Raw genomic sequence first — 25,537 nt, forward strand, 5'->3', positions numbered from 1 at the left:
ACCAAAATATATGGATAAATAAATAAAGGATCTGAACTGTGCACTCTCATTAAACTCTGAAAGTTTCTGTTCAAATAGTTCTATTATATATTCAGCAAAAAAAATGGTTTTATTACAATGCACACATCCAAATGGCGAGTGGTTCAACCTGATCGACCAAGATGTACAAACTACAAAAGTCTCCACCAAGATGTACAAACTACAAAAGGGAGACTGATTGCCGCTTCCTTTTCCTACAAACACTTCCAGACACAGGTGGATCGTATATTTATAAACCCAAAGCATTAGAAACTTATAAAATTGTTTGATTTTTGTATGATACATCGCTGCAGACTATAATTCTTGAATCTGAGCAAATGATGTCAGCATCATAAAGGGTAAAACCGTGAATGATGGGCAAAGGAAAACCTTTTGCAAGGTGTGAGTTCGCGTACGGCAAGAAAACTGTTTGAATAAGTGTCCACATCACAGGCTGCAACAGGAGGATATTGAAATGTTATTTTGAGAAATTTTGTTTGAATAAGTGAACATTAATATAAACAAGCAAAATAAAAATGTTATTTTGAGAAATTGCTATGTGTAAGATTACCTGAATTAGATATAACCGCAGATTACCAATATTACTCCATTTCAATGACATCGTGAAGTCATTTAATTTCACACTGCCAGCAAGGTTATTTCCTGCAATTTTAACTAAACCCGAGCCCCGAATTATCTGCACCAAGAGGAAGCAATAAGAAAATTATGGCCTAAAAGAGAAAGAAGCGCCATACTTTTCATATGGCCTAAAAAAGAGAGAGAAGGGGCGTCACATTTTTCATATGGCCTAACAAGAACAGAAAAGGAGTGTCACATTCTTCATATTCATCTTTAAAAGACAAAAAGGAGAGGCACAGACTTGGAAAGGAACCACAAAGATGCACTAGAATGAAGAAAAGGAAGTCGGAAAGGAGCTCACATACCATAAAGGTAACATTTAGATCTAATGTGCATAAACTAAGCATCTCACAGAATAGTGCAAGCCACATGTTTGCAAATCCATATTGCTTCTATCCATAATGTTTGACAGAAATCAGCAGGAGCTCTTTCTTATGTTTTAATTTTATGACCTCGGAAGTTACACTGCAAAACCATGATATAATGCATATTTTCCACTTCTTTCATATTTCCACTAGGTTTTAATTGCTAATATCCATAATATATGCAATTACTGCTTCTACATATCCATAATTTTAATGCATAAAATTACTGCTTCTACACTGTTTCCGATAGATGGTTATAATGAATATTGGGAGAAATTGCTACTAGATCTGATAATGTATTAAAATATTGGTTAAGAATGTTCTCTTACTTATAAAAAAAAATAAAAAAATAAAAAATAAAAAAGATGTATTGTGAATGTTGAGTTATTTATACTGTTGGTATCGTCTGTTATGCAAAGCTGTGCAATTCTTGTCAGAAGCGAATGGCAAACCCATGTCCAAATCAGCCCCTTACTATGATCATTCTCACATTAATAATGATTATGTTAAATACACAAAATACAGAATGACAGAGACAAGAAAACCCATTTGTACACTAAAAATGTCAATCAGCATTAGGCAAGGGAATTAAAAATATATATATATATATCGTTTGATTATAAAAAGAATAATAATATAAGAGCTTAACACAGATTGAAGAATAAAGATGACCAAAATTGTCATTTCGCCCATCAATAAGCTTACCAGCGTGATGCATGCAACTGGTATTACTTTGCCTGCTTCCAAAACGTCAATCACCAAGTCTAGATTAATGACTGCATCAATATTATTCTTTGCAATCCTCATGACTGGAGGAGAGGATAAAGACATATTCAAATTCATATCGTCATTTGGGTATTTCTTGTACAGTTGGGGAACAATGAATCTCCATCCACCAGTGTTCAAAAGAGACTGATCTGGTACTTTGTCCACAATCCATTGCATAAATGATGCCTGAACAGGGAAAGAATAATTTATTTAACAACATGAGATAATATATACCGAACCAAAATCAACAACATGCAATTTAGCAAAGAATATACAAACATAAACTTCAGATTTAGAGACATCAATACATTTTGGCCCTATAAACAAGAATATTTATAATGAATCCGGCAAAAACATAATCTTTGGAAAAGTAAGTCTTACATTATAGTAAAAGGCCGACGCAGAGTTAAAGACAGCCTCATCTAATGTAATTCCAAGCATTCGAGAAGAACTGGGGCAGAAAACTGAAGACTGTGAATTCTCAAGGCGATGCTTGGGGACTGGAGCTCTTTTTCTTCCTGTGAATAACCCATTGATCTCAAATACAATGGAAGAATTACTCAACAAAGGGTCATTTACGAAAGTTATATTCAGAGAAGCATTGTCATCCACTGGGATTTCTTTTGGAAGAGTTTGGAGAAAGGAGTCAAGCTTCAAAATCCCTTCATCAAGTTTCTTAGTAATAGCCTTTTCCACTGCAGAACCTATTTGCCCTTCAAAAGCATCAACCATACTGCCAGATGACAAGAATAAAGTCTTAAATAACAGTGAATGAGCAGATCCTGGTTCCGTCCAAAAGATATGCAAAGCAAAGGCATATGCAAAGGATGTACAATTTTTTTCCTCTGCGAATTGAGGGGCCCTAATGGCAAGGGAAGTAGGAGGGTAAGGGTAGAACTAATGACCTCAGCTTCATGTGGCCAAAGGATGATTGGAATAGACTATTAGTATCCATTATATGCATCATAACAGTGCTGAAGCGCATCACCGTGAAAGAAATTAATTAATTAATTAAAAATAATAATCCTTCTAAAACTGCTTGTATATAACAAAGCACTCGGCCTGAACTTCAAGTTTTACCTACCTATATGAGAAGGAAACGTTTCAAAATACACAAAAAAATAAATAAATAAATAAAAAATAAGGGGAAAGGAATAGAGCACTCTTGAACACTTCTTATGCGGTAGGGTTGCACCCCTGTACCTTTCCTACAAGATTAAATTACTTACCAAAAGAGAAAAGCAAAGAGTAATACTGTTCTCTATTTTGGCAAAGGTTGTAAGAAGGAAGCTCCTACCGGATTATTGCCTTTAAGAGTATCAAGGGTGAAAGGAGCATAATTGGTTAAATTAGGTTAATCTTCATTCTAGATGTTTGCATGAAGGAAGCGAAGTTCTCAACTTTAAATCACACAATGAACATTTTGACATGTGAACTATCAAGTCAATCCATCAGCTTTTCAAATTATAGAGTACCATTTTCACGGCCATCATGCTTGTTGACTGAAGTTAATAAAAGAAGAGATTATATGCAGACACCAAATACGAACACACAATACAAATGACTAGCTGAAAGTAACACTAGCTAAGAATGGGATTATACGGTAGTTTAGATGATTGAGGGCCCGTTTGGATACTTAGGGCTCATTTGTTTTCAGAGATGAGATGAAATAAGATGAGTTGAGATTAAAGTTAAAAAGTTGAATAAAATATTGTTAGAATATATTTTTTAATATTATTTTTGTTTTGGGATTTGAAAAAGTTGAATTGTTTATTTTATTTTGTGTAGGGATTTGGGAAAGTTGTAATGATGAGGTGAGATGAGATGAGATGTTTCCTGAAAACAAACAAGACCTTAGAATATCTATGTATATCTATGAATAGTAGTGAAATGGTTTGAGTTAAGATATTTTATTGGGTTTTGGGAAATGAGAGAGAAAATGTTGAATAAAAATATTATAAAGTTAAAAAATTGTTTGAATAGAATTTTTGTTTTGAAATTTGAAAAAGTAGAATTGTGTTTTATGTTTTGTTTGGGAGTTTGGGAAAATTGTAATGATTAGGTAATGATTAAATAAAAAGTTGAAGATTTGAAATTAAAAAGTGTTTTGTGTTTGAGGGATGTCTAGAAAGAAAATATCTGAGAATACTTGAAAACAATTGTGTTGCCAAATGGACCCTCAATCATTATAAAAGAGAACTAACGGTTACACAGATAAGAAGAATGCAGTGACAGAACCGAAGGAAGAAAAAAAAGGTTGGTCAAGGCTACGATAATAGGCATGGTTGTCTGTGATTTTAACAAAAAACAAACAGAGCGAACGGTAGCATAAGCTAGATACTTCTCTTTATACAGAGAGGGACTGCTAGAATAATTAAAAAAGAAAAAGAAAAAGAAAAGAGGAATGCAAACATAAAAACTGCATCATTGGAAAGGAAAAAAAAGGGAATAAATAACTGCCAGTTTCTAGCATACAATGACTAAAATCACCACTAAACAAAAATTCAAAACAACTGGTACAAAAGTGATGCAACTGTTCCTCTTAATAAAATTAAGTTACGTGTAAATATTACATACCCTTGATAAAGCCATGATGCTCCTCCATCCAATATTACTGATATCTCTTTCACATAGCAACCACACTCCATGAGGGAAAGCTTCAGTGTTCCTTCCTGGTTCTCCAAGCCTAGAGTAAGCCCCACTTCCATGCCTTCAACCTTACCCAGGAGCAGCACCCATCAAATTCCCTTTTTTAATGTACACATGAGAAATGAGCAAACAAACACACAAGAGAAACTAGACAAGATTTAACAGATACATGAAGCCTATGCATTTTTAAATATAATTTTTAGTTTCCCAAAGCAAACGTTAACAAAGGAGGGGGATTATCTGAAACGTCAATTTCAAAATAATTAGCACCTTACGAACCTGAACTCAGAATTAGACTCCCTAAGATGACTGAATTGAGAAAGAACAGAGTTAAGCTCCCTGGGATAACTTGATTCAGACAACAAGAATAAAAATTAGTATAAAGCTCATAGGTAAGTCCTACAAGCCAGGCTTACAGGAGAAAAGAAGTAGGCATACCCTTCATGCAAAAACTTCATGAGAAAAAGCCAATCACTATAGGAGCAACAACTACTCATCCTCACATTCCAGTGAGTTGCCAAGACGATATAACAGGAAATCACCCATGCTGGTTCTTCTAAGCGGGGTTATTGCTAATCTTAACCAAATTGAAACATCCTATTGCATACTCTAATAGCCTATAGTCTATGTAACAAATTCCGCCTTAGTATTATCAAAATACAAGAAATTTGCAACAAAGAAACTCAAGCAGTTAGAAACAAAACAAACAAGAAAATAAGATATCTCCAGAAAACCTCCATATAAATAAATTCAAAGACCACAAAAAGCCTAGAAGTTTTTGGGGGGTAAGTTAAAAAGCTAAGAATTCAATCTCGGTAACACAGTAAGGCTTGCAAACTTAATCAACCATTCATAACAATTATACGTCCAAAACACTGTAAAGCTATTTTATGGCCTCCTTTGTATTCGCAACTCATCTCAACTCACCTCAACTCATCTCATCTTATCATTACAATTTTCTCAAATTTCTACATAAAATAAAATAAATAATTCAACTTTTTCAAATTTCAAAACAACTTTTTCAAATTTCCACACAAAATATAATAAATAATTCAACTTTTATTCTACTATTCACAAACTATCTCAACTCATCTCAATTCATTTATGAATCCAAACCACTCCAATAGCAATTCAAACACGCCAAAATAAACAAAATCCAATTGCAAATCCCAGATTTTGAATCAAATTAAAGAGATAATTCTAAATATGTTATTCCTAAACAGTAGCACAATAAAGCTACCAAATTCCCAAACCAAACGCAAAAGTTTGCATCAAACTCCAACAAGCTAAGCTATACCTGAACAGAAGCACTCCCTCTATCCGAAATCTCAACCGGCACAAGCCAAGTACTGTAAGAATAATACCAATTCATACTCAAATTACAAGTAGCCCCTGCCACAATAATCGCAATCCCTGTATCTCCAGGCTTCACATACGACTCGGAAACATCGATTTTGTATATTGTAGTATTCGACAGGACCATATGGACGTTACCCACAAATGGGATTTTCACAGATTTCTCAATCTTGGGAAGTTGGAGGGGGATTATTGAAGAAATTGCCTCGTCGATAAGCAAGTTTTTGACAAAATCGAGACCTTGTTGGGAGAGGGCTACGGAGGTAAAGGCTTGGTCCGTTAGTTGTAGATGGGAATTCGTGGGAATGAAGAAAGCAGCCATTAGAACGAAGAGAATAGTGGGTGCCATCCGGCTTTGCTATTGGGTTGCTCGCATTCGCAGGACTGAGATGGATTTAAACCCTTCTTTTTCTTCCGGCAGAAATCCAATCAAATACAGAGGACTTTTTTTTTTTTTTAACTCAAATACGGTGGTCTTGAATGACAGTAATCAAGACTCTTTTCTGTAAAATGTCAATAATGCCCACGTCATTTTAAGGAACAGCCACCGTAGCTACGTGGCAATTTTTTTTTTTTTTTTTTTCCTTTCTGTAAAATGCGCTATTTTTTATAGTGTTTTCATATTATTCCCAATTCAAATTCGAGCCTCCCCCAAATCGAATCTTCTCCTACCCGCAGCGAACCTCCTCTTCCTATTGCTACTGGCGACGCCGTCTCTCTTTCAAGCGACATCAAGCCCATCTGCACAACGCCATCACTCCCCACGTCGCCCAGCTTTCCTCCCTCCCCGTCGCCCACCCATCTCCTTTTGTTCCTCTCCCCCCAGGGCCCCCGCGTCACCCATCCTCTCCCCCACCTCCACCCCCACCACCTGCGTCGTCCATGCTCTCCTAATATTTTGGTCATCGTCCCAGGTGCATGTTTGCGTTTCTCTTTCTTTGCTTCATTTCTATTTTGGGCATTTGAGATTGATTTTGAGAAATACATGTCGCACAATTACTAACTTTCTCATCTTCCCTGCTTCAGAATCGACATCAACAATCCGAATCTACATCTTGGCAGCCAGGTGAGTTGTTTTTTGCCCTAGAATCCCTCCCTATCTTACATATTTCAACCCAAAATTCTTGGGCTTTAGTTTGGAGTGCTGCTGTTGATTTTTGGTTTATGGTTTGTAGTTCGTGTATACCATGATTTGTGATTTTGGGTGTTTTCTGTCGCACAGTTGCTAACTCTCTCATTTTGGGTTGGGTTGTGATTTTGGGTGTCTAAAAATGAAGACACAGCCGTATAGAAGATGGGTCTCCTTTTCTCTTGCTTGACTTTGATATTGCTCGGATTGTTTGATATGTTTGATATTCAATTCTTGGTGTAGGTTTAAGTTTTTGGGCTGAGCAGGGTATTAGTATTATCAATAGACTTTTTGTACTCTTCTTGTATCCACCTCTCAAATAATTGCGAGATAATGCCCTTTCTATGAGCACAAATAATGCTCTAGTAATAGAGGCATTGTTCTTGTGATACACCATAAGGGACACAAGCTATATGGGATGAGATATGGATATGTGAGAGGCTTCCATGATCTCTATTTGTGGAGCAAAAGGGAAAAAAAGATGCAGCGATATCAAAGGGATGTGGCTAATGGAGAGAGACATAGCCAGTCAATTGAGTCGTGTAGCATGGGAGCAACATGGGTGAGTCTGAGTATTTGATGTGGGTGCATATATAGAGTTCGATTGTGAGAAGAGTGTGTTATGCCTATGGAAGTGGAGTGGATTAAGAACCAAGTAGGTTGAGTCTATAAAAGCCAGGTTTATTGGTATAGTTTACTTTGTCTGTGGTCAGTAAACTATATCTTGTATTGGGTTTTCTCCCACCCAAAATTGAGCTAATTTGTATAAATGAAATTGTTTGAATTTCTTTAACTTCTATTTCCTGGTTTCCATCACATTCTTTGATAAACTTCTTGAGTTTAAATTTGTAAGGCATCTCAAACTTCTTGACGACAACATAATTTTGTATACAAATAAAACTATGCAAGTAGAACCATATAGATATAAGAAAGTTGCTTACATAACTTCACATTTTTTTTTTCTCATGAAATACAAAGAAGCTCCAAAATAACTGACCAAGATTAGTCCAAAAACATCAGCCCCAGCATACAGGGCTGCAATGGATGTTGAAGCTCCATTGACAAAAGTTAAGACCATTAAAGCCTCATATACACCTGCTTGTATGCCCAAATCACTGCTTGATGGTGTTTCAATTGAAATGGGTGGATTCTTCACAGCAACCTGCCACCTCTAAGGCATTGATCCCATCCCAGGAGCACTTAAAGGTTTAACATCAGTATAACAAACGCTACTATTCACAACTTTTCCTGCTCGTCGCTGAGTTAGACTTTACATAAGCAACATATCATATGCAGCCTCAACCTAAAACATATTAAAAATGGTAGTGACGGGGACAAGAGACTACTACAACTCTATTGATAGATAGTCAACTACTTCCAACAACAAATAAATAACATAAATTAAACATTGACCTAAAAGAATGCACCACTAGTTGGGTTGAATAAATCTTCCAAATCAGGTTTGAAACTGGACCGATCTATCATGAGAATTAAAGAACATCATATCAAATGTCCAGATATGCTTTCCCTGAAAAATAATGTTAATGTTAGTGAATGCAGGAATGATAAAGTGTCCCCTTATGCTTAAATGTTTTTTATTTTTTCTACTTTTCAAATTCTTTTTTTTTTATTACCGATATCAATTATGAGACTTTGATGTTCATTTTTCTTCTTTTGCCATCATGTGCTTCCCCTTTAAAGTCTCAGAAGATATTCATAGAATTAGTGTGATGGGGGAAGATGAAGATGGAATGGCAACCAGGCCTTCGACTTCGACTTCACAGTCATTAATAACGCCTCAAAATACATTTGGAGATCCAAACGATTACCTTGTGAGTATGCAGGTTGATGTCTTTTATTTTTTTAAAAAGTGTGTTTGACGTGCTCATTAATCTAATTAATTGTAGCATAATTTTGATGTAAATATGCTCTACCCTTCGCCGCTGAGTAATCTAGAGAGTTTTAGGCAAGAATTTGAAAAATTTGAAGAAAATGTTGGAAGTACATTTTCTGATGCTACTAATGGTATTACACTTTTTTTTACTTTCACTTTAATGACGCTAATATTGAATTGATGCTAATCCATCCTATGTTTCCATGTTTAGAAATGTTATTCAACATAGATGAAGATTTATAGGGTACCACTGTTGTCCCGGATGATGAGGTACGAGTTGAAGCACCAAGATCCGGTATGAAATTTGAGAGTGACAATGAGCTTACGGCCTACTATAAGCAATATGCCAAGTAATAAGGATTTGGTGTAAGGACACAGAGGACTAAGAGAGATGATGATGGGAGGCCTATGTATATAACTATTGGTTGTGCTCGTGGTGGAAAATACCAACTTAAGAACATTAATATCTCGAAGTCACGTGCACAACTAAAATGGATTGTGAAGCGAAAGTAAATGCGACATTGAACAAGAATTACAAATGGGTTATCACTATAGTTGAAAATGCACACAACCACATTATTGCCAACCCCAAGAAGACAAGACTCTTTCGATCTCACAAGCATCTAGATGACTACAGTCAAAGGATCCTCGACCTCAACGATAGAGCCAGTATTCGAATGAATAATAATTATTTTTCTCTTGTAGTTGACGCGAGGGGTTTTGAGAATCTAGATTTTCAAGAGAGAGATTGTTAGAATTTCATTCACAAGGCTAGACATTTAAGATTGGGTAAAGGAGGTGCGAAGCCCTTAATGAGTATTTCCTAAGAATGAGAGATCAAAATGATGGCTTTGTTTCTTCCATGGACGTCGGTGATTAGGGAAGGTTACGTAATGTGTTTTGGGCTGATGCACAGAGTCGAGCGGCCTATGATTACTTCAGAGACGTTGTAACCTTTGATACAACGTACATAACAAACCGGTATGGGATGCCTTTCACTCCATTTGTTGGTGTTAACCATTATGGGCAGTCCATACTACTAAAGGCGGGGTTGCTGTCAAGCGAGGACACGCATTCCTTTGTTTAGTTGTTCCGCATGTGGTTGGCTTGCATGAATGGTCAAGCTCCCAAAGCCATCATAACCGACCAAGACCGAGCAATGAAGAATACAATTTCAATTGTATTTCTGAAAACCTGCCATAGATATTGTCTATGGCATATAATGCGCAAACTTCCAGAGAAGTTAGGATCTCACTCCCATTTCAGCACATGGTTGAAGACCTCCATTCAGGTTGGATTGTATGATTCACAGACCTGTACGGAATTTGAGGAGAGGTGGGGTCAACTTTTTGATAAGTATGATCTCAGAGACAATAATTGGCTCGAGTCCTTATATGAGGAAAGAACTTTTTGGGTTCCAGTTTATTTGAAGGATGTATTTTGGGCTGGTATGAGCACGACACAACGGTTAGAAAGTATGAATGCTATTTTCGATTGGTATGTCCATTCCGGTACGACCTTGAAGGAATTCGTTGATCAATTTGATAATACTCTAAGAAATAATGTGAAGGTAGAGACAACAGCTGATTTCAACTCCAGTAACCAAATGATCCCTTGCGTTTCCCCTTTCAACTTTGAGAAGCAGTTTCAGACGGTATACACAAATGCAAAGTTTAAAGAGTTCTAAAAATAGTTGATGGGCCTAAGGTATTATAATTGCATACTGGTAAGCAAGCAATGGTGCATTTCAACCTTTGATATCTTGGATGAAATCTCTATTAATGACTGCAACAAAATAGTCCACTACACACTTTACTATAACGAAGAAAAGTATGAGTTAAAATGCACATGTGCATTGTTTGAGATGAGGGGAATTTTATGTAGGCATGCACTTAAAGTTTTTCAGTTGTCCCGAATTAATGTGCTGCCAGAGATATATATATATATATATATATGTCTTGGATCGCTGGATGAATGATGAGAATAGGAGATGCACATTGATCAAAAGTAGTTATGATGACTTGCGGGCTAGTGGAGATGCATAGAGGTATGAGATGGTGGTTAAAAGATGCATGAAATTAGCAACTAAAATATCCCCAAGTGATGAGCGTGTCAATGCATTCTTGCGCTATGTTGATGACTTTGATTCAAAATATGATGATGTAACATTTGGGTTAAGATTCAAATCAACGAAGGTTGGACAAAACATAGTCGCAGATAATTGTAAGAAGATATTAAGCCCTCACATGGTCCAGGGAAAATGAGATCCCCAAGTAAGAGAAAAGTTCCACTCGTGGAGAAAGGTAATACACTTTCCAAATTTCAGTTACTAATTAGTATTCTTTTTCTAATCTATGTCTATTTTTTGTTTTTTAACTTAGGCTTTTAAGAAAATATTAGATGATGAAATACAATTGGGTGACACCCCAGGATCTCAATACCACCAATTTGATGATGGGGTTGGTGTTGGGACACAAAACAGTATTGTCACACAATCGATGCCATCAGGAAATCAAGAGGTCTTCAGCTATTGGTTAAATGTGTCTTTGAATATACTTTTTCCGATTAAAGATTGCATGCATAATTTAAAAGTTGTTTACATTATAATTGTTTTCTTTCAGATGTGCTGCCATAATTGAGTTGCTGTTTTTCTGTTGGTAATGGTCATGGTGTAGTTTGTGTCTGTTGATATATTTCATTTTTGTTCCTCTTGGAGAGGGTTGTGTGTAGTTTGAAAATATGCAAACTGTTTCTTTTTTATTCCTCTTGGAGAGGGTTGGGTGTAGTTTATAAATATGCAAAGTGTTTCTTTTTTGTTCTTCACGGAGAGGGTTGGGTGTAGTTTGTGAATATGCAAAGTGTTTCATTTTTGTTCATCTTTGAGAGGGTAGGGTGTAGTTTGTGAATATGCAAAACGTGATAAAAATTTTTGTCTATTGGAGAGGGTAGGGTGTAGTTTGTCAATATGCTTCTGGTGTAATTTTGGTACCTCTTTGAGAGGGATGGGCTGGTAATCAAAATGCATTTTTGTACCTCTTGGTGTAGTTTTGGTGTACGTTGTGAATATGTCAAATGTAAGGTTTTTTGTGGAGATGCAACGACTTATTTTTTGTACCTCTTGAAAAGGTTGGGTGTTTTGGTACCATGAGCCAACTAGTCTTCCTGCAGCTGGTTTTTTGTAGCATGATTGTGTATGTTGGTTAACTGTGTCTTTGATGATGGGCATCATGCAAATATTTGGTTTTTTTCCATTCTCATTTCAAAATTTATTGTATGAATATTTGAGTGAAAAATAGTAAGGAAAAATTGGGCATCGATCCCATTTATTGTGGAAATAATGAGGAAAGCTATGTTTATAAATATATATCTATCCATATATTTTTTAATTATATCTTATTTCATTCTTCAGAGTTTGTGACTTTTTAGCAATTCTCACTTTTTATTTGGAATGTATATTTCCTCTCATTACATTTCTTAGATAATGGTCATATATGCAGATTTTATACTCATTTATCTTCTTGCCCCATTTATTAGGTAATGCATTCCAGGTTACATCTTTTTCCTCCCCATAGATTAATGCTATTACTTGAAAGTTGCCTAGATTATTTAACTTAATGATTTACATTGACTTGCGTGGTTCCCATGATTCTGTCCATACGTTGTCCTTGCTGGAATATTATATTCATTTTTGTAGAGATTAGGGGCAGTATTGGTAAGAAATATTTTTAATGACTTGCCGGGTTGCTGCTTAATTGAACCACTACCTATTTTGGGTTATAAGTTAACAATGAATCACATGTTTACATTTGCTGGTCTTGCTTGTGTAGGGTAATGGGCGAATGATGCATTTTGCACTTGGCAGCTTCATCACTAGTTAGTAGTCATATTTCTGTAGGGAGTTTCTTCCATTTAGATAGCTTTTTGCTCTATGTTCTGCAATGCTACATTTGAATTGTGATTCATTGATCAGGAACATGATTTAACTGATTGTCTTAAAAGATTTTGTATTATATAAACAAATCTCTGTCATTATAATGAAGACCACAGTATTAGTTTCATGAAAAAAAAAACTTGGGTGGAGACCCTACCTCAAAACAGTGATGTCCAATTTGTTATTTAAAACTCTTAATCTTCTTAAAATGTCCAACTATTTGCTTAAGTGGTCATTGTATTGCACATGGAATTCTTCAGTCAAACATGTGGGGTGTAACACCTTCAAATCAGTGGGATTGGATTGGTTCCTTGGAGGATCATCTTCTTGGTATGCTTGAAATTTTACTTAATTTGCACCATTTTATAGATATCATTGGCATTCATAGACATTCTCAATTTATTTTCATTATTCAAAGTTTTTTTTATATTTCAAATCTCATGATATCTTTATTTTATACCATTAAGTTAAACTGAAACAATTTTAAATTATGAGAATAAGGTGTTGTTACAGACCATAGCAATATTTCAGTGACATTATCCAGATACTAGTTAGTGGATGCATGAACAGGTGTTGTTTTGAAGTGCTTCATCATTATATCATTTGATTCACCCGAGGTATCTAATTATTTTTATACTCTCTTAACGTTGACTGGTACGGGTTGAAGTTTTATAGTTGATTTTGGTGCTATGGATGCAAGCTCAACAACTTAACAAGCATTGCTGGAGGAGTTTAAAGTTGATTTTGCAGATATTATGTTGGATCTCTGAAGGTTGATATCAATGCCAGAGAGCAAGAAGAAGTTTTCCAAAGACTGCCAGAGGAGTTTAGTTGCGTGCCCACATTCCTCCCTCATGGCATCTGGAAAAAGTTCTATCATGGGTTCTGCAAGCAATATTTGTGAAGGAGCTTTCTTGTATATTATTATTACAATGTATATCAGATGGCGTTATTAAAGTGTTATGACAATGTATATTTCATTAAAGTATATGTTTATGGTGTTATATTTCATTACAGTGTTATTCAAGTGTATATTTATGCTTGAAAGAGTTATTACTGTGTTATTTTCTAGTGTTATTACAATATATATTTCACTTCAAAAAAATTTTGACAACAATTTGTCCTTGAAAGAGTAGTCCTCTAGAACATTGCTTTTATGTTCTCTTTCATTTCTCATTCTTTGAAAACAAAAAGTAATTAATAGAAGTGAAAATAAATTGAGCATCAAGAATAATTACAATGTTAGTTTGTTGTTAATATAACTGCTGTTAGTTTAGACATTCGAAATTGCAACTTGAATTGCTTGATGATTGACTCAAGCTGGATGTGTTTTCCAAACTACATAACTACACAAGACGTGGCTAAGTTTACAAAGTTAATTGAAGTGCACGAACTCTTTTAATTACACAAGTTGTTTCCTCAAAATACAATTTACATACAACGTGTTCATCAAACCATGTGTAAAAACTTGTTTCCATTGAAAACTCATATAATCCATACAAAGTGCTTTTTACATAGAATTTATCTGAACCAAGCAAACATTATTACAAAGGTCACAACTCAATACAAACACAATAATTTTCGTTTTTCCTTTTTCAAATTCTTTGCTTTCTCTCTCACTTTATCTTTCCTTTTCCGAACATTATACTCGCACTATAATACATCATCTCATATCTTCCAAGCCTTATTCTCTCTTAAGAAAAAGTTATCCTCTAGCAACTGAAGTGTATCCGCCCATACAAAGAATTCATACCTCGCATCTCCCTGCACACAGTACGAACTTCCAATTAACATTATAAAGTACACCCCGCAAGCAGCAAATCAATATGCAAATATAACAAATATAAAGTCATTTTACCGTATTATACTTTGAGCAAGCAAAAAATCTCCTTCTAAGATTTTTATTAGTGTGGGATGTGTTTAGTGGTGTTTTCAAACTACACCAACAAGTTGGTGATTCTATAATAAAATCATTAATTAAAGATGATGATTGGGATGATGTCATTCTTGATTCTGAAAAGCCATAGAATGTGTGTATGGAAACAAAATCAGAAACAACAAAATCAATATCTATTTCATAACACATATATATAATTCAATGCAAGCTATTCTACTGTCATATTTCATTCACACATCATCAAGGTATTGTCATTTCTTCTCAAAAGACCATGTTCTACCAAGAAATAAGCTTGAAAATTCAACGACCTATATTGTAATAGATAAGATAGATGAACAAAGCAATTAGTGTGTGTATATATATATATATATATTACTTCTAATTCATCTTGAAATTTAGTTCTTTTTCCAATAGATTGTTACAAATTTATGGAGAAAATATGACTTCTCGTCATTAACTGGCAAAGCTACAGAGAGTAACTTCTTCCCTAACCAGCTGCCGACATTTTTCAGCTATAAGAAGTAAAACCAAGGTCAACTTTCTATACCTCTATTGGAACAAGATGCATAGAACATGACAACCAAGTGAAGATATGTAAACATATACAATTAAAAATCACAAAAGCAATTAATTATCAAAAAGATAATCTAAGAAGCAATTCAAAGATAAAATCAAACATCATTTCTATATTTTGATATTCGTAAATATTGTTTAAACACCATTGGGTTGAAAGCTCAGTTCTCTTTTCAAGAAAAAAAAAATTAAAAATAGGGAGACTCAAAAACTTCAAATCTTTCTCAAAACCCTCCAAAGGACTTTACCTTGAATAAAGTGTCACAAAAAAAAATGTAAGAGCTTATTTTAAAATTTGATCTTACCAAAATCAGAAACTAAACATTATTATCACTAATTTTTATTAATGGGTTGACAGTATGTGCAGAATAAAAAAAAAATGCATATGATTTTAGCAAGAACTGTGCTACTTAATTCAAAAACATATGCAAACCAAAACTAGTCAGACCTAAAAGTTGGTAGATTGCAATAGCTAATCAAAATTCAAGTCCAAAAAAGTTATAGTTAAAGGGATCCTAGCATACTGCCAAAAGACAAGCAACAAGTGTAGGGAAATGGTTGTATTTTGAGTTCAAATCTTGGGTTAAGCTAAAACAAAGTATTGCAATTGAGTTTACATATTAGCCAAATATGCATTTGTTTTACTTTTAAAACCAAAGCAAGTACTGCAAAGAAGTAATCAATGGGATTGAGCTAATTTTTTTTCTATTTTTGTCCACAAGAATGAGCAAACTAATAACCCTCAAAAAATTAAAATATAGAACTACCATAACAGAGGTCTAAGACGTATTTTGAAAGAACAGTTAGAAATTAGACAAAAAAAAAAATGAAACATTATGATATATGAAAATTACACATATAAAGTGCCATATGTGCTTGTATTTTATTAATAAAGTAACAGTTTATCATGAATTACATATGAATGTAAGAAACTTCAAATATCAAGCATAACATAAGAATTTCAGTATGTGCTGAAGGAGCTTGAACTTATAACTTGGATAGCGGGTAATAAATTCTTCCTATTTATTCTGTTTGAAGCATTTGCAATTCCTGAAAAGAAAATACTGATAGAAGAACTCTGTTATCATTGACATGCGAGATAAATAATTTAACATTAGTTGTCACAGAGAGAAAAAAGAAAAATGTATGCCATGAGAGGCAACATCTATAGTCCCGCACCATTAGTTTCTAGCACATACAGAGAGAAAAAAATAATGGAGTAAACAGAGAAAAAAAAGGTATGCCCAAACCCTAGAATCACCTCCAACAGATTTGAGGGAGGCTCGCGTCGGTGGACTGAGGGCGACTTCGCGTCGAATGGACTGAGGGCTTTGTGTTTGTGGACTTAGGGATCGAGGGCTTGGGGACTGATCTCCTTGGGAGGGTTGAGGTTGTGGTGGGGACGGCTGAGGTCAGTGGTTGCTTGGTTTCGAGGGCTGAGATCGAAGAAGATGAAGGAATGGGGAGGTTTGGGAGGGGGAATTCGAATTTAGGGGTCGGGGGAATTCGAATCTGAGGGTTGAGAGATGCAAAGCGAAAAATTGAAAAAACCGATCCACTGGTTAGTGAACCCGGTCCACACTTCAGGTGTGTTATGGCTGATGCGAAGAGTGGGCTGATGCCAAGATTAATTATTTTCCTTATATTCTTTGGTTGGCAAACTTGACATTCATACGTGTGTGTATATATAAAACGACGACGGATCCCTTTCGTAATAATCGAGGACTCGAACCGAGTCAACGAGGTTCGGCTAATTGGAAACCCGATTCTTCTCCCGTTGCGGAAAGAGAGAACATGGCGTTGCAGGCTGGGGTTTCAACTTCAAAGGTTCTGATCCTCGTCGGAGCAGGTCAATTTTTCTCTTTTTTTCGTTTGTTTATTTTTAAATTGATATTTCGAAGTTTTATTTATGATCACCGCTTTAGTTTCGTTTTAATTTGGTTTCTAAAACTTCAGCTGATTCGTACTATGTTTTTTTTTTTTTTTGGTTTTTGTAATTTATTTTGGCGATTTTAGGTTTGACGGGTTCGGTTGTTTTGAGGGGCGGACGACTGTCTGATCTGATTGCACAGCTTCAGGAGTTATTGAAGGGTGTAAATGAAGCTGAGATCTCGCCGAACAAGTACGATACTACAGTCCTTGCAGCTCAGGTATCTCACAGTTAATTAATAAGCATTTATCCAAATCGCGCTTCCTTTCTGTCCGTTAGAACGCTGCGGAGGAGTGCCGAAGTTTGTAGCTTTAAGACTCTCTGCGTGCGTAACATAGGTGGTTTATATATTCATCGATGGTTATGCTCATTGCGTGCGTGTAACTGAAATGATATGTTTCCTTGATCAAAAGAATGAGGCGAAGTGTTAAATTATGACTTAAAACATACAAATGAAGAAAAGAAATTCCCGAAATGCATTTGAATTAAACCGAATCACTTCATATTTAAGGGCTGCTTTAATAGTTGTGTGATCCATAGTGTTAAAATGGGTGGTGCTTAGTTAGTTATGTGTGTTTGCTTGTCTTCTCTTTTATCTTTAGATTCGACAATTGGCTCAAGAGATCAGGGAGTTAGCAGTGTCCCGTCCTGTAACCATCTTCAATGGGGATTCATCATCGAATGGTACGCAGACCTATCATATCTTTTATCGTTGTGAATTGCGAATGCAATTCTGTTTATGTTTTGTATCCCATCTTTCTATAATATCTAGGATTGTGTCTAGGAAGAAGGTGAATAGAATCTCACGTTGCTCAGCAGGGAGAAATTCAAAATCTTTATAATAATTCCAAGGGACTCCAACTGTAATCTTGATTGGTCCTTTGGAGCATGGGCTCAGATGTGCTCTGGGCCTTCCTTGAGTTGTTTCAAATGATCTAAAAACCAAACCCAACCAGAATTTTGAGACTTGAGCCCTATTGCCCATATGATGGAATGGCATAATAAATAAAGCATATTTAAGAATTGCAGGATGGAATGATTGATCCTCTTATGACCGCAGTTTTTTTTACTCAAAGGGGCCCTCCTTTGGTATATTTCATTTTACATGTAGTTAATTCATTTGGATCGTATTTGCTGATGAGAATGAAAAGAAAAACTTTCGAACTCGCTGATTTATACTTCTTTCCCATCTTTGCTCATCAGGAATTATTAATTAATTCTCTATTAGCTCAGTGCATTTTTTTTCTTGTTTCCTGTGTATCATCATTTTCAAAGAATTTTTATGCGCTGTGTTAATAAGTACATGTGATTTTTGGATGGGGAAGTTTAACTACATGTTTTGATGGGCACACAGGGAGCTATGGTTCTTACTTAGTGCCTGCTGCTGCACTTGGAGCAATGGGATATTGTTACATGTGGTGGAAGGTAAGGTTTTTAGTTGTGATCCAAACGCACCAATTTTGTTGTCATGAGTGCGTTGCATTTGTTAGTGCACTGTTAACAATAGCTATTCTTGCTGATTTAGGATTGGTATCTAATTTTCTTTCTTTTGTTGTGCAGGGTTGGTCGCTTTCTGATGTAATGTTTGTAACTAAGCACAATATGGCAAATGCTGTTGCAACCGTGTCCAAACAATTAGAGCATGTCCATGAAGCACTGGGTGTAAGTAGCGTTGCTTGGCCATTGTTTAGTATGTTCTTCCAGATAGTAATTCTTTTCTTTACTACTTTTAAAGTTCACACGTGTTATAAAATCTCAATTTGTGCAGGCAACTAAGAGACATCTAACCAAGAAGCTGGAGAACTTGGACTGGAAGGTGGAGGAGCAGAAGGAAACAACCAAGCTTATTGCAAATGATGTATAAAGCTATTCCTTTCTTTTTTTGGTTGGATATGCATTCATTTTAGATAAGATATAAGAAATGTGTTCCCCTTGTTTGAAGCATTGTGGCCATAAGAGGATCAAAATTACCATTCATTTTAGTTCCACTCGTTCCCCCTTCAGTGGGTCTTTCTTGTGTGTTTCTCTTGTTAAGATCAGAAGCGATGCTACTTTTGATATCTGCATCTCTTGTCCAATCTGGATTTGGGTTTGCAATCAATATTCTCAAAGTTTTAATGGTACCACTTCCGATAACTGCATGCCTTGAAGTATGCTTATATTTATTTGCAGCTTTTTTGGCATGCAGGTGAATGAGGTGAAATCAAGCCTTTCTCAAATTGGGTTTGATGTGGCATCAATCTATCAAATGCTATCTGGGTTGGTAAGTAGCTGCTTTTCCTTTTTTCAAAATAAGTATTTGTTATAAAACTGTATTTTTACCTATCCAAAAAATTTATGTATTTTTTATTACTTATCGAAAAATATATATTTGTTATTTTCTCTGGCATGCTAATTTCAGTAAACTTAGTAGATTGTTGATCTTTTGTTTGTCAATTAACTTGACAGGAAGGGAAGGTTGAGCTTCTTGAAAACAAACAGGTTATATCTCTGATAATGTAATCATGTTGGGTTTGTTAATTACTGATACAATAACTTCTATACGAAACGCTGACATGAATGCAAAATGTATATGCTTAACATTTCTTTGGCAATTGATATTTTCCTTTGTTTTCTTTTCAACATCCAGGACATGACTAACTCAGGTCTCTGGTATCTATGCCAAGTGGCTGGAGGCTTCAAAGATGGGCTAAATTCTAAACTTTTTCAGGTCAGATACTAGATCCGTGTGTTAAGATTTATGCCTATTATAGATGAACTATTCATGCCAAAATTCAGGAGGTCAGCTTATTCATGTAACAGCCAGTTATTGGCTTGTATTTGTAATAGTTGTGATACTCCATACTGATTGGTAAGTGATAAGGGTAGGTGGTGTATGAGATCTCACATTTGTCTGGGAATGAGAAGTCCTTGCTTTTTGGGAATTCGTAATCTGAAAATCTTAAATAAGGCACTTCTTGGGAAGTGGTCATGGAGGTATCATCAAGAAGGGGAATCTTTATAGAAGACCATTATTGAGTTGAAGTATGGGAGTTTGTGAGGGGGTTGGTGTTGAAATGAAGTGAGAAGTGTGCATGGTGTTGGTCTGTGGAAGAATATTTGAAATGGATGGGAGGATTTTACTCGGTTTATTAAATTAGAGGTCGGTGACGGTGTGAGGATCAGCTTTTGGAAACAAGGAACGTTCTCTGGATGAGCTAAGAAGTTTCTTCTTCCATTCTTTATTTCTCTGGGTATCTTCTTGTGTTCTGAATGGAGCTTGCTTCAATGACCTTCTTGTATCTCTTTCTAGCTCATTTTTATGTAACTAGGTGTATGCTGTTTGTATACCTTCTGTGTACTTGAGCTATGCCTATTTACTTCTATTGATAAAATGCTATCTTACTTGTAAAAAAAAAGAGTCTTTATAATAGTTTCAATGGGGCTCCAATTATATCATTGAATGATCATTCTTCACTGTTGCTGAGAGATGGATACCTCTATTACTCACTATCTTTTTCCTCAAATATTACTAACTTCTGTATTTGTGCTTTGGCAGGATGTTGGTGCTAAGGTAGCAAATCATTCAACAGTCACATTTGAGGATAAGTCCCCCAAGGTAACTCGAGTCTCCTTCTTCAGTTGCATCCTGTTTTCATTCACCAATGACATGGTGTCACCATATCATTCAGGGCCTCCAATTCATTGCTGAAGCTAAGGGCTCAGGTGTGATTGATAATTCAGTGATAACAATAAGGAAAACTGATCTTGACAACTTCTCTGGTGAAAAAGGTCCGACATTGACAAATAGAATACACAGGTCATATCCAGTTGGTATTTCTTTGAGCCGAGACATTAGAGGTTCGGATACATGATTCTTTCATTATGTTTTCTTGCTTTGGTGGAGTGAACTCTTCCTATTGATTTCATAAGCATGTTACGGGATTCCATAATTTGCTCCCAGTGATAAATGCTTCCGGGTGTTTGATTTGCACATCTCCAGATGGAAAAAGTATATAGTGATAGTGCTTTGTACAAGTAATGATTTCATATGTTATACGAGCAGAATAAGGCACCGTAACCTCGGTGGCGCTGATGACCTTGTATTTTTGTATTTTCATATAGCTATATGTCAAAAATCCATTCATCTCCAGTTCTGCTTCATAAATTTCTGCAGTTATCTCCATAAGACTCAGTTTTTTGTCCTGTTTGATTGCTACCAAGGATGGAATATAAATTAAAAAAGAAAGAAAGATGCTTATTGGGTTGAAGCCGAACTTCAAGTGTTTCCTGTGTTAAATCTTGTGATCTTGAATCAACTTGCCAAAGAGTAATTCATTGGGAGACATACCGAATAGTCTGAAAATGATCCAAAACGTATTTTTTGGAAAACAAAGGTGAGAGATTGCATACAAGATTGCTATCTCAGCAATTCAGACTGTTGTCTTCACCATGGTCTGCAACTTATAACAACCGGCACATACTCACAAAATTGGATTACTTCTATATGTAGTTATTTGATGGGTATAAGCTTTCCCATATCAATATCATATGGAAGTGACCAGCTTATACCCTCATGAGAACTGCTTGATTTTCTTTTTCTGTCAAAGGGTACACCAATAACTACGACAAACAACTTGGATTTTATCCCACCCAACTCATATAGCCAGGCTGATGCTTCTTTAACTTTCAGTCATAAACAGAATATATAACAACAGGGTTTCTTAATTGGGATTTGATTTTGTGATGCACAACGCGAGGTAGGACTCTCCAATCTCTCAAATTTGTCTGCGATCTTGCAATGCAGGCTTTAGTTTCTGGTTAGACAACGGTTTAACCACTTTTTTCTTATACATCCACTTGAAATGTTTATTGTTTACGACCAAGAAATGTAAATGTGCAAATGAAGAACTGGAGAAGAATAAAGCAAAAGCATTGTACTGGCCGCCATCAATACTTAGCTTTTGCAAGGCAGCAATCAGGATATTTAGGGCATGGACAAAATGGAGCTTCAATTTTGGTCTGCATGCAATGGCCGGATGCAGTTGGCATCGCCATGGACATGATTATGATCACCAGAAACAAGTCAACCACCAGCATCATTGTATATTCAACAAGTTTGTCCATACTGCCTGTTGAAAAATATTAGATCAAAAGTAAGTGCAGAAAAGTTAAATCTAATATCAAGAACCAATGTTAATATGTAACATACGGATCTTAAAATTAGGACATAAAAATAATTTTAGTCTATTTATTTATTTTTAATATTATCATAAATATTTTTTAGTTCAGATCAGTATTATTATTATTATTATTATTATTATTATTATTATTATTATTATTTAATTTATTAAAGGATAAACATAGTTAAATTTCTAGTTTAGGGTTTCCTCATTTTAAAATCATCATTGACCGAGTCTTCTTCCTACAAAAGCTAGTGAATTACTTCTAGATTTCTACACGATATTTTAGGCTTCGTTTGGAATCACAATTCCTTTCAATTCCTCTCAACTCATCATTACAACTTTTTTAAATCCCAACACAAAATATAATAAACAATTCAACTTTTTCAAATCCTAAAATAATAATAATAATAAAAAATAATATTCTAACAATATTTTATTATCTCAACTCAACTCAACTCAACTCAACTCACTTCAACATCCAAACGCAACCTTAAACTCCATCATAGCATCAAGTCTGTCACCCTCCCTCTCTTAAAAGGGTAACTTGATTGAATTTTTGGCTTACGACAGCCATTGTTTGACTCCAAATCGAACACGCCGAGCACTCCACCCATCTTTAAATTTCTATCATTTGAAAATCCCAAATCAGCAACAATTCTCAAATCTCCCTACGACAGTTAGTGATTGATTTCGAGTTCGACACATCGAACATTCTCTCCCCTCTTTATTACCCTCTATTCTCTGCAAGTTCACCAAAAACTTTATTCTCTGCCATCAATGTAAAAAAGCTACTAAATATCCCCAGCTCAATCACCCAAACCACAATCCATTTGATGTAAATGCCATGATTCAGATGCAACAACAACTAGTATGGTTTGCACGGTGGGCATCTTGGCTACTAGTTTAAAGGTTTCATCATAATCTAGGCCATACTCTTGCTTGTTGCCAAGAACCACCAACCAAGCCTTGTGACAGTCTATGGATCCATCGGAACGAAGCTTGATAGAAAACACTAACTTACTGCCAAGGGGTTTCACGGATGGGGGACATGGAACAACATCCCAGGTTTGGTTTTCTTCAAGTGCGAGAAGTTTTGTTTCAATAACTTTTCGCCAACACTCATGCTCCATTGCATGTTTATAAGACGAGGGAATTGGAGTAGAAGACAAGGTGGCTTTTAAGGATAAAGGAGGGGTGAAACCAAAACTATATGGGGGTCTACGAACCAGGGAATGAAGTTGAGGGGGCTCAGGAGGTGTGGAAGTCTGATTTGATGTGGTGGAGGAGCGTCATTTATACACTAAGAGAGGCTTAGAAGGTACGGGATCTGCAGAAGAGTTATTAAACAAGGGAAAAAAAGAAAATGAAGGAGAAAGGGGATTGTGGTGAGTGGAGAAAAAATACTGGTTTTCTAGAAATATCACATTTCTAGAAATCTGAATATGATGCAGATTTGGATCATAGCAAAGAAAACCTTTCTAGTGTACAGAATATCCTAGAAAGGCACATTGGACTGACTGAGCCTTGAGTTTTGTGCGTTCATGTGCAGGAAGATGAACATAGTACACACAACCAAAGGTACGAAGGTTAGAATAATTTGGAGTGTGACCAAATAACCGAGTGTAAGGAGAGACGTGGTTCAATGAGGGAGAAGGCAATCTGTTGATGAGGTGGTCAACAGTGGAGAGAGCTTCACACCAGAACCAATAGGGCACATATGACTTTAAAAGAAGGTGACGGTTCTTTTTTTCAGCCACCCCATTTTGTTGGGGGGCTAAAGGACAAGACAATTGAGAGATTATGCTATTAGTTTGCAGAAATTCCAGAAACAAATGAGACATGTACTCACCCTCATTGTTAGAGCGAATGATTTTGATATTTGCAGAAAATTGAGTTTGAATATGAGCATGAAAGAGCCTGAAAATATAAAATACTTCATCTTTAGAATGCAACGAAATAAATCCACGTGAAATGACTATAGTCGTCAATAACAGTGATGAAGTACCTATAATTAGCATGAGAAGTAACCAGTGCCATACCCCACAAATCACTATGTATTATATCAAAAGGTTGGACTAATTTTGGTGTGTGAGTGAGAAATAGCAGAGTTGTACTTTTGCCAAGTCGATAAGAATTGCAATCAAATTGAACAGCACTAAGAGATGGTGACTCTTTATTCCCAAGTAAACCAGAATTTAGCAAATCATGAAGTACATTCGAGTTTGGATGTCCAAGACGTTTATGCCATGCTTGATAATCAACACGAGCAGAATTACAAGTGACAAAGGGCAAAGAGAAACATGGATACAAAGGAAATTGGAGAGGGAAAAGACGTCCTACTTTAAGCCCCCTTGCGATCATCTTCCCTGATTGTTGATCCTGCACAACACAACCAAATTTAGAGAATTCCACTTTACAATCATTGTCAACCAAATGACCTACAGAAACTAGATTAGTGGTAAGACTAGGAGAGACAAAGACATCGGTTAGAGAAGGAGAAATATCATTGGTGGCTGTGATAGGTAAATGGTTGCTATCAGCAATTTGAATCTTGAGATTTCCAGAATATTTGTTTATATGGATAAGGAAATGAGCATTGTTTGTCATATGATGGGAAGCCCCGGAATCAAAGTACCAAGGAGGTGATGTAGAGAAGGGTTTACCTGAGAGTCCAAAAGTGGAGAATGCAGAAATGATCATTTGTTGAATCATTTCAGAAGTCACTGGTTGAACATGAGTAGGAGCACTTTGTGTCAGAGGTGCTGTATCCATAACTACCAGTACTAAAAGAGCCAACTAAGGCAGTATATGCTATTTCAGATCTCTTGGGAGGTCAAGTAGGGCATTCCTTGATAATATGGCCATCATTTTTGCAGTAGTTGCAGAATTTTTTGGGACAGTTTGAAGCGAAATGACCAAATCCTTTGCAACAAAAGCACTGAACAGTGCTCATATCCCTACCTCTTGGCTTGCCTTGTGCTGCATAAGCCACAGAAACAGAGGTGGATCTACGTGAGAAGGTGATGCTCCTTACGAAACAAATCATTGAGGCATGCATACGAGGGGACAGGTTCTCGGTTCATAAGATTAGACCTGGTGCCTTCAAATTCAGATCTCAATTTCATAAGAAATTAATCCCTCTTAGTAGTTTCATGGACATATTGAACAGAACTAAGACCTTCGGGAGGTAAGGCAGCATAGACTATATCAGTATATTCAACCC

General features: G+C 35.9%; 2 protein-coding genes across 2 annotated transcripts; one reads left to right on the plus strand and one right to left on the minus strand.

Annotated features, from left to right (window-relative positions):
- Window positions 1–49: 49 nt before the first annotated feature.
- LOC109012655 (putative BPI/LBP family protein At1g04970) lies at window positions 50–6,243 on the minus strand. The gene is made up of 6 exons (XM_018994404.2): window positions 5,737–6,243; window positions 4,368–4,507; window positions 2,172–2,523; window positions 1,728–1,976; window positions 590–715; window positions 50–472 (listed from the first exon to the last, which is right to left on the minus strand). The coding sequence occupies exons 1-6, from the start codon at window positions 6,142–6,144 to the stop codon at window positions 293–295; spliced, it is 1,455 nt and encodes a 484-aa protein (XP_018849949.2). The 5' UTR covers window positions 6,145–6,243; the 3' UTR covers window positions 50–292.
- Window positions 6,244–16,928: 10,685 nt separating this feature from the next.
- Window positions 16,929–21,281, plus strand: LOC109012654. The gene is made up of 11 exons (XM_018994403.2): window positions 16,929–17,068; window positions 17,236–17,369; window positions 17,752–17,833; window positions 18,504–18,574; window positions 18,710–18,811; window positions 18,918–19,007; window positions 19,338–19,412; window positions 19,598–19,630; window positions 19,779–19,859; window positions 20,688–20,747; window positions 20,821–21,281. The coding sequence occupies exons 1-11, from the start codon at window positions 17,014–17,016 to the stop codon at window positions 21,001–21,003; spliced, it is 966 nt and encodes a 321-aa protein (XP_018849948.1). The 5' UTR covers window positions 16,929–17,013; the 3' UTR covers window positions 21,004–21,281.
- The last annotated feature ends 4,256 nt before the right edge of the window (window positions 21,282–25,537 follow it).

Source organism: Juglans regia, chromosome 1 (genome assembly GCF_001411555.2).
Source record: "Juglans regia cultivar Chandler chromosome 1, Walnut 2.0, whole genome shotgun sequence".
Classification (NCBI taxonomy): Eukaryota; Viridiplantae; Streptophyta; class Magnoliopsida; order Fagales; family Juglandaceae; genus Juglans; species Juglans regia.